The following is a 9,003-nucleotide window of genomic DNA, read 5'->3' on the forward strand; positions in this document are numbered from 1 at the left end:
ATCAGCGGTATTAAGTACACACAGTCGTGGCGAGTGAATGCACTACTCCGTAATCTGCAGTGGGTCAAATGTATGATGATCGCATTGTGTCATGGTCAGTTACTGAGGCCCAGTACTTAAGGTGTAATGGGCAGTCATTGACCCTCATGCGTACTTTTTGTACAGATATTGGTGCCAGTTGGGTAATGGGTCACGTTCTGTTAATGGCTCTTATGCGTTATGTGTCAGCGGTTATTGAGTTCGATGCGTAATGAGTCATGCGGTTGTTGAGCTTGATGCGTACTTTCGCAAGTACAGATATTGATGCCAGATGGGTAATGGGCCATGTTCTGCTATCAAGGTCTGCAGAGTACAGTGTCATGGTCTGTAACTGAGGTCTGTAGAGTACAGTGCCATGGTCTGTTATTGAGGTCTGCACAGTATAGTGTCATGGTCTGTAACTGAGGTCAACTGAGTGCTGTGTCATGGTCTGTTACTGAGTCAGGCACGTACAGCCACAAGCGTCCATGAAAGTAAGGTGTTCTTGTTATTGTTGAACAAAGCAAATGTTTTTGTTGCCATTAGTGTTTATTCCTAACAGGTTATTTATATTATGATGAACATTGACATTCAACAAGCAAATAAACAAAACGATGCTGAAAAATTCAGATATCGAGGACCTCAACACAACAACAGAACAATGCATCAAATATTTCATCACTGGCCCTCAACACAACGAAGTGATACTTCACAATATATTTACTTACCCTCAGTACAACAACAAAGCGATGCTAAACATTTCAGCAAATAATAAGTACATCCAGGAACACACGGATTGGTGGATGAGATGTACAAATGGTGTTTCAAGTCGCCTTCAGTATTGCACAACGTGCATGGACGTGTGTTTGCTTGTACTAGCTCAGACTTACGCCTGTGATTTAGTACCAGTCCACTGAGATCATACGGCGATTTAATATCCCCTGAGTCCCCTACTCAGACCAGTTTTTGCTCCATTCCTATAACGCCGTGCATCAGGCAAGGTAACAATAAGTACCATCGTTAAACATTTTTAAGTATGACCAAACCTTTGGATCGAACCTTACGTCGTCCGGTCATACACTCTACCCATTATAGCACGGAGGGAAGATAGATGAATGGCTGGAAATGGCAGATAGGCGTAAAAAAAAATATCTATTCATATTATGACAGCATCACGATAAATTATGCATACATTTCTTCTGAATAAAAGATATGAAAACTGGAAGAAACATTTGTCATTGCTAGGACAATGGGTAGCCATGTGGTTAAAGTGTTTGCGGGTCACACCCGGGTTTGATTCCTTACAAAAGGGAACAATGTGTGAAGCCCATTTCTGGTTTCGTCAGTCATGCTGCTGCTGGAATATTGCTAAAAGCAGCGTAAAACCAAACTCACTGACTTGTCATTGTATGGGTTTCAATGAAGGAACATGGACATGTGTATTTAAGAATTAGTGAATAAATGTTATTACATGTATATAATACATCACTTTAAAAGTTGTACTCGCTTGTACTTTTGGCTATGGTTCATAAACCCTAATGAATATCAGGTTGAAAATATCTCATATACATCTGTATCTTGTATGCAGTAATATTGTTATAGGTTGATCTAAGAAAAGTACATATAGAAAGATTTATCAAACATTTGCTCTCCAACACAAATAGATTACACCCTCCATCCACGTTGTGTTTCAAGTCCGTCAATACACCTGCCACTCTACGAGTGATAAACTTCTGCATCATCTGCAACAATCTGCATGAACTTCATAAGTCCTGCATGTTCAGTGATGCAAGTATTTCAGATGGGGGTTGGTAAGAAATATTCACAACGAACATTTTGTAATTGTTCTATGGTTGCATTAATTCTGATAGGCGCACCAGGCTCAGCATTAATGCAAAGCATAAACAGATTACTGATTTCACACTACTCATACCAAACGCAAAACGTGGGTGGTGCAAGTGGTGCAAATGTTATTTTTTATTGTCGTTTATATCCGTGAATATCTGGGTTAGAATGTCTTCGGCAATCAGTGCTTGTCGTAAGAGGTGACTAACGGGTTCGGATGGTCTGGCTCGCTGCGTTGGATGCCACGTTATCTATCCCAGTTGCGTAGATCGATACTCATGATGTCGATCACTGGAATGTCTGGTCCGGACTCGATCATTTACAGAACCCGCCATATAGCTGTAATGTTGCTGTATGCCGCGATAAACAACTAATAAACAAAATATCGCGTGCACCGATAAAAATACATCAGTTCCACATAAATATCTACAAATACTTACGAGGTAAATCAACTGAATTATGCAAATTTAAAAATGTTCTATCTGCTACATGTAATATGTGACAGCAAAACAGGTAAAGGGCAAGCACGTCTGCCATTATGACGTCACTTCCTGTCTGTAAATCTTATCCTCACTGGGTCTTTTGGTAGAAGCAATAGTTTCGTAATGATCTCGACTGGTTTATCTTCATCTAGTTTGAGTTCAAACCGTCGGATGATCTGGATAAATGAGAAATGTAAATCATAAAAAATAGGTCATGCCAAACATATCATATTTTCGTTTCGTATGCCTAAAAACCTCGAAAATGAGACTGTTACAGCCATCGATCCGCTTCTAATTTCAAAACGCCATAAGGTCAGTTGAACATTCAGTAAATAACAACTAATACAATATCAACATTCAGTTAAATAACAGCTAATATAATATGAATATTTTTAAATAACACCTAATATAACTCACGTGTGACACGAGCGTCTGGATTTCCATTTCAGCAACACGGCGTCCTGGAAAAATCGAACATCCTAAGATCGTGCCTGGGCAGGTAACCACTTGACTATCTTAGCACATGACATGTGTTAAAAGCATGAACAGATAAAGAACGTGTACGTCTCAGTATTGGACATGAGTCGAAGTTACATAAACTGATAAAGAACAAGTTACATAAACTGATAAAGAACAAACATCTTGATGCACAGCATGTTTGAGAAGCATGAACATTTGACAGCGACCCTGACCACACGATCCCGTTAGTCGCCACTTACGACAAGCACGGGCTGCTGTAGATCTAGTCTAACCCAAATCTTCATGCGTAATGAATGACTGAAAGAATTACCATGACCAAAAGAATGGGCTGAACTGTAAGCACCTGTTGTGACCTGCTGATATCACAACCGATAATGGCCACAGTGTCGTTTTCATACTACCTATGCTACAATCCAGTCTAGTTATGAACTCACCAACACACATCCTAGGCCCGAACCCGAACGACAGGAATGTGTAGGGGTTGCGCTTTTGTCTCTCCTCCAAATTGTCCCTCATCCAGCGTTCAGGTTTGAAGGTCAAGGGGTCATCGTACAAAGATTCTTGTCGTCCAAGGGCATACGACGAAACGCTGACCATTGTCTGACAAGAAACAATACTGAGTTACATATATCGCTAATATATATATGCTCGCTGTCATAAGTTTCTTATTTACTATAATGCCCCCTTTGGTAAGTAGATATGCAAGGACACGTTTGGGCTTTTCTGTGAGGAAAGGAAATCATTAAATGTCGCTGTACATAGACTTCAGGGGTAAGTGGATAGTTGTAGCAGGGGGTATGGGTCGTTGTAGATGGGTCTTATGTTCTGTAACGACACACGCCCACACCGCTCATACCAGGGTTCTGGTGCCGTATTTGTAAAAAGAATCTCACAAATATTACTGCACAATACCTTAGCGCCAAGGTTCTAAGTCTGTGGCCTAGGTCTCTTAAGGTATGGGAGTTACGGTCATCTTAACGTTAAGATAGCTTTGTACAACGGCACACACTTTTCCACACACTTCTTCAGAATATATTATGGTATCTTTTAAAGACTCAGTGGTTACAGGCTTCCGTCATTTTAGTTCAACCATATCTGATCGAGGCGTTCAACAGACAAACTTATCCCTTCATAATGTCTGGATAATCACCCCGGCTGGCACGTGGTACCCCATGACGACATCGTCCTTGGGCATGTTCCTCAAAACGACACTACCTATAGGATACAAACTGAAACACAACATGGAGAGGCTCGTCAGTCCGCAACATAAAATTAAAATTAAACACAAAAACAGCTTTCTAGGACATTATTCTTGATTAGTATTTTTGTTGTTGTTGTTTAATGTCGCACTCTGCAATATTCAAGCTATACGGCGGCGGTCTGTAAATTATCGAGTCTGGACAAGACAATCTAGTGATCAACAGCATGAGTATCGAATGTATGCAGCTTGGCGAACGATGACTGTCAACCAAGTGAGCGGGTCTGATTACCCATAAATTAACAACTAGTCTCTGAAGTGAATATATTTTACTCAAAAAAAAGTTCACAGTAAAAAAGTAATATCATGAAATGGAGCCCTGAAACTTCCTTCATTTTCAGTAGCTAGGGAAATCTAGATTTGCCACATTTTCTAGACTTGTGTGGGCTTTCTTGGATATATTTGCTTCAGGCTCTGTATGACAGACTAGACTACCCGGTCCCGTTTACAATTCCCAAAGTTGAACAGAATTCTACAACCGCTTACTCACCGCAATGTTTCTTTGATGACGGCCTTCAGATACGGCATGTCGCGAAAGTGTATAGCGGTTGGTTTGACCCCAGGGGGCACAACACGTTCCACCTCTTCCAGTAGTCTCCCTTGGATGTCTGGTTGCCTGGATACTTCATGCAAGAGGAACTGCACTGTGTGTGACGTCTAAAAGTATGATTGACAACCTCATAATTCTAAATATTCACAGAGGCTCCAAAGATGAAAATAAATAGACCGGAGGGGGTAAAGAAAAATCCTGCTACATGCTATTATCTTGTTTCTTGCGCAGCTTTTTTAAAACGTTACTTTTCGCTCCTTTTCCAAAAGATATTATATTCATGGGCGGTTTTTGTCTCTTGAACTAAAGCCCCTCGTGAATTGATGAATTGTTGATGTCTCCGTCGGGATAGAGCGTTTCCCGGGAAGAGGAAGATCGGTAGTTCGAACCCCATGCCGCGTCAAGACATTAAAAACCAAAAGGTACTTGTTGCTTCCTTCCCTGGTGCTCGGCATTAATTTACAGTTGCATTGAACTGCTACAATTAAAGAAACATCAGATTATGTTTTTGACTTGTTTAAAGGGATATTCCAGTGAATTTTCGAATTCCTGCAAAAGATTATGCAGTATGCCTGTGATTCGCTATTTATGATTGTGTTTTACATTCATTCCTTTCCGCAACTTTTGTTAATTGCCTAAAACATATCTGATAAGATGTATGGAGTATCGTTTAACCATTCTTTTAATTGTATGACTTTCAAGTTTGGTTGGAATATTCCTATGAGCTTGTACACATAGTATAAAGAAAGTTATTGAAGGGTAAGGAAGTCCGCTTTCAAGACATTTACGTCTATTCAGAACACAACTTGTTCGAGGCTACTGACTAACTGCTTACGGTGTCAACCGCCGCCGACATGAGCTGTGTGATGTTGGCGTATACTTCCTTCGGAGTCAATACCCCCTTGGCCAGCATCTGTTCCAGAACACCTGCGCTCTCGCCTTCTGGTTTGTCCGCTATTTCCTGTATCTTCTGGTCAATACTTTCCTTTGCTGGAACAATGGCGTCATTTGAGTCAGTTAAGGGACAGGGCTTCGCTGCTTGGAACATTATGTCGGGTATGTGACAACATATGGACAGATGTGTGAAACAAGCCAGGGGAGTGAATTTAGTTTTACGCCTCTGGGGACACTAGAAATTGGGCTTCCACATTATACCCATGTGGGAATCGAACCCCATCTTCCACGTGACGAACTGACACTGTAGCATCTACGCTATTTCTCGCTCGGGGCAAACCACAGCGGTGCAAATCGTTACCATTCAGAGTGAGTGAGTGAATTTAGTTTTACGCCATGTTTGGCGACGCTGGTCTTCGACTTTAGCCATTAGACTACCCCACCATCAATACAATTTCGGACCTGAACATGAGTTGTCAGCTTGACAACTCGGGTAACAATCGGGCTACACCACTGCCCCTTAAGTAAAATTACCACATATAAACTTTCGTGAAACTTCACCATGATTTTATGTACCGATTCATACTGACCCCAAGTGAGGAAGAGTAATGAAAGGTATCACGTGTTACAACTGTGTTGTGAAATTACAGCATGACGTAACAATCGAACACGTGTTGTCAGTGAAGGCTTTTTGGTTTGTTTGTTTGTTGGGTTCTGCCACAGCCTGCCAAGTAAGTGCCAACTATATATCAGTGTGTAAAGAAGCCATTCTTCTATTTGCATTCGATGATAAACAACAGGTTTCTGGAATTCATGCATTAATATTGGTGGGAACACGAACCTTACCTGTCATCCATAATGGTCAAGGGAGTGAGTATACGAATACCTTAATGAAACACTAGGCTACCCCAAAGCGCAATATTGGTCACTTGGTGTCTGAGGGGATGGTGCATACAGATAATGTTTTGTAGTCTATGTTAATTTAACACGGCTGTAAGCGCTTTCCAGGTATATGACGGTCGTATGTACATGATCGCCACTGGGCTAAATAATCCATTGATTGACATCATTAGCAAACACACAAAATGAAATAGAAAAAAAAACATAAAAAAAAAATATAAAATGGAAGGGTACAACTTAACGTTACTGTAAAAGATAAATTAACGAAGATGTATGTTGTATTTCATTACGAACTACATACATACTGCAATTATACTGCTTCTGTTAAGAACATAAAGGCGGACCAAAGGACCCAATAATGGATGGCACCCATGAGTTTCCGAGCTCCAGAACTTACCTATTCTAAATAAAGTGTCCATGCTTCCAGTAAATGTTTTCCAATCTTTACGCCTGAAGAGTTTAGAGAACTTGGGAGGAAAGAATATAAGCTTGTTGGTCATGTCAGTCATTGCGTGCGTTGCTTGAATAAACTCCGTGATTTTGGCACTTCGATTGTCGGACAAACAGCCCATGCGCTTCTCGTACAGGACCATCGATATAGCTGGAAGAGAGAGTAAGTCAGTGAGAGATGGATTTTAGGCATCACTGACCAGTATTCCAGTTATATTACAGCGTGTCTGCTTAATGTGGGGGGAAAACCCGAAATGATGCAGGTTTACCATATCCGGGTTTGGTGCTGACAAACCATGAAACTATTAGAACCTGCGATCATAGGAGATAGAAAACGCCAGTTGCTTCACGTCTATGTAACTTTAACTAACGTACTATGCACTCTACACCATACGTTCCTCCTCATTTGCATGTATGTGATTTTTTTTCTGAATTCTTCTTTCGGTATTGACCATCGATGATAAAAGTATGTGTGTTTAAAGGTTTATAATTATGGAGGATTGGTAAAATTAAAAAGAGAATGTAGGCAGGCACGTGAGTAGAGCATATAGTTGTACCGCAACCACAAGCAACACCCTTTGGGTAAGCGATATGCAAATACTGGTTCCCTGGGTATACTGCGCTGGCGCTATCTTATAACAGCGCCAACAGAGAAGCGGAAACGCAGTTTATATCATACCCAGAAAACCGAAAGATGGGCTAATTAGGGGGATGCGACAGCAGCAAAAATCATCAATAGGTCTGCGTCAAAGAGACAAACGTGTTTACATTCTAAAGCCCAGTTGAAGAGCTCGACGTCGAGATTCTCCACGACTCCCCCGTTGGTCCCTCTGAGAGTTACAAATCTGTCGACCAAATCGGCAGCGACGGCGGTGAACCCGTCGCCATAACTCTCAACTGTCTTCAACTTCATCAACGGCTTGTCAATCACGCTCCGTAGTCGATGCCATTCCTTTCCCTGTCTGCATAAAGATGAAATATTTATAGTGACCTCTCACTAGTCGGGATGATAATCCTGTTAATCCTAGTGTGTGAATTTAGTTTTACGCCGCAGCAATACTCTAGCCATATGGCGTCGGTCTGTAAAGAATCGAGTCTGGAATACACAATCTAGTGTTAACAAATTAACAATTAACAAATTTCATATATTAAAAAAGTACAATAAAACTATATAAGCCTTGATCAAAATCAATAGCACGTATTAATCGTAAATGCCGGGAATCTTAGAAACTGTATGATTGCCAGCTATAGTAACCTTTCAATTTTGGTCAATTTATCACAATTTGAATGAGCACCGAGATTATCTAAAGACCTAGTGGGGACCGCATCACTATAAATATATCGTAATTATGTAGCTGTAGGTATGATTCACGTCTGCCGTACAGACCCTGAAATAAATATATCCAAGAAAGCCCACGCAAGTCTAGAAAATGTGGCAAGTCTAGATTTCCATAGCTTCAGGAACAATGATGAAAGTCTCAGGGCTCCATTTCATTATATCATTTTTTTTCTCACTATGAACGTTTTCTTCAGTACAATATGTTCATTTCAGAGACTAGTTGTTAGTCAAGTATGATTCTAACTTACGCTGTAAAAAGCCCATCCGCCCGATCAGCATCCCTATTATACTCGTCCCAAGCTGGAAACCCTATCCTTACGGGATATTTTCCTTCTTGATGACGGAATTCTTCCAGTGCAACTGGGTCTATCATGTAAATTTGTTTAAATCCACCTGTATCCTCCAGAAAAATTGGCCCCAATTCTTTGTGACGTTCAAGGAGTAAGTCATGCACAACGCGATAGTTTCTCGCGAACTGGACCATAGTTCCTATAACGGGCCATCCCTTCACCCTCGGTATAGCGCTGAATGGTTTCGGCTCGACTCCCTTCTCTTTCACTTCAGCTGTTGATAGGCCTCGAAAGGAATAGAGCGGTCTCGCCACAGCACATTGAGCGATGCGGAACAAGTTTCGAGCCATTTAAAGCTTGACGTTGTAAATCTATGGTACTGTAATACCTTTCGTAGACCCTGTAACGACTTGATTGCCAACGTGATAATATGTTCACTGTAAAGCTAGTTTTGACACTTTCGCGTTTGAACGGGGACAAAGCGAGCAGTAAACATT

The 9,003-nt window shown here is 41.0% G+C and overlaps 1 protein-coding gene across 1 annotated transcript; it reads right to left on the reverse strand.

Annotated features, from left to right (window-relative positions):
* Positions 1-548: 548 nt before the first annotated feature.
* Positions 549-9,003, reverse strand: LOC137297996 (1,25-dihydroxyvitamin D(3) 24-hydroxylase, mitochondrial-like). The gene is made up of 9 exons (XM_067830014.1): positions 8,465-9,003; positions 7,646-7,839; positions 6,825-7,028; positions 5,469-5,623; positions 4,574-4,740; positions 3,976-4,054; positions 3,260-3,425; positions 2,763-2,806; positions 549-2,521 (listed from the first exon to the last, which is right to left on the reverse strand). Exons 1-9 carry the CDS (start codon positions 8,854-8,856, stop codon positions 2,408-2,410), a joined length of 1,515 nt encoding a protein of 504 aa, XP_067686115.1. The 5' UTR covers positions 8,857-9,003; the 3' UTR covers positions 549-2,407.

The sequence above is a fragment of the Haliotis asinina genome, chromosome 10 (assembly GCF_037392515.1).
Source record: "Haliotis asinina isolate JCU_RB_2024 chromosome 10, JCU_Hal_asi_v2, whole genome shotgun sequence".
In the NCBI taxonomy this organism is placed as follows: Eukaryota; Metazoa; Mollusca; class Gastropoda; order Lepetellida; family Haliotidae; genus Haliotis; species Haliotis asinina.

Bases quoted from the DNA above. Each gene is read 5' to 3' on its own strand.
- LOC137297996 (XM_067830014.1), bottom strand. From the start codon at position 8,856: ATGGCTCGAAACTTGTTCCGCATCGCTCAATGTGCTGTGGCGAGACCG. The intron at 7,029-7,645 runs GTAAACACGTTT...TCTCTCTTCCAG, and splicing joins CTTCAACTGGGCTTTAGAAT to CTATATCGATGGTCCTGTAC. The intron at 5,624-6,824 runs GTAAGTTCTGGA...CCATTGTTCCAG, and splicing joins GGACACTTTATTTAGAATAG to CAAAGGAAAGTATTGACCAG.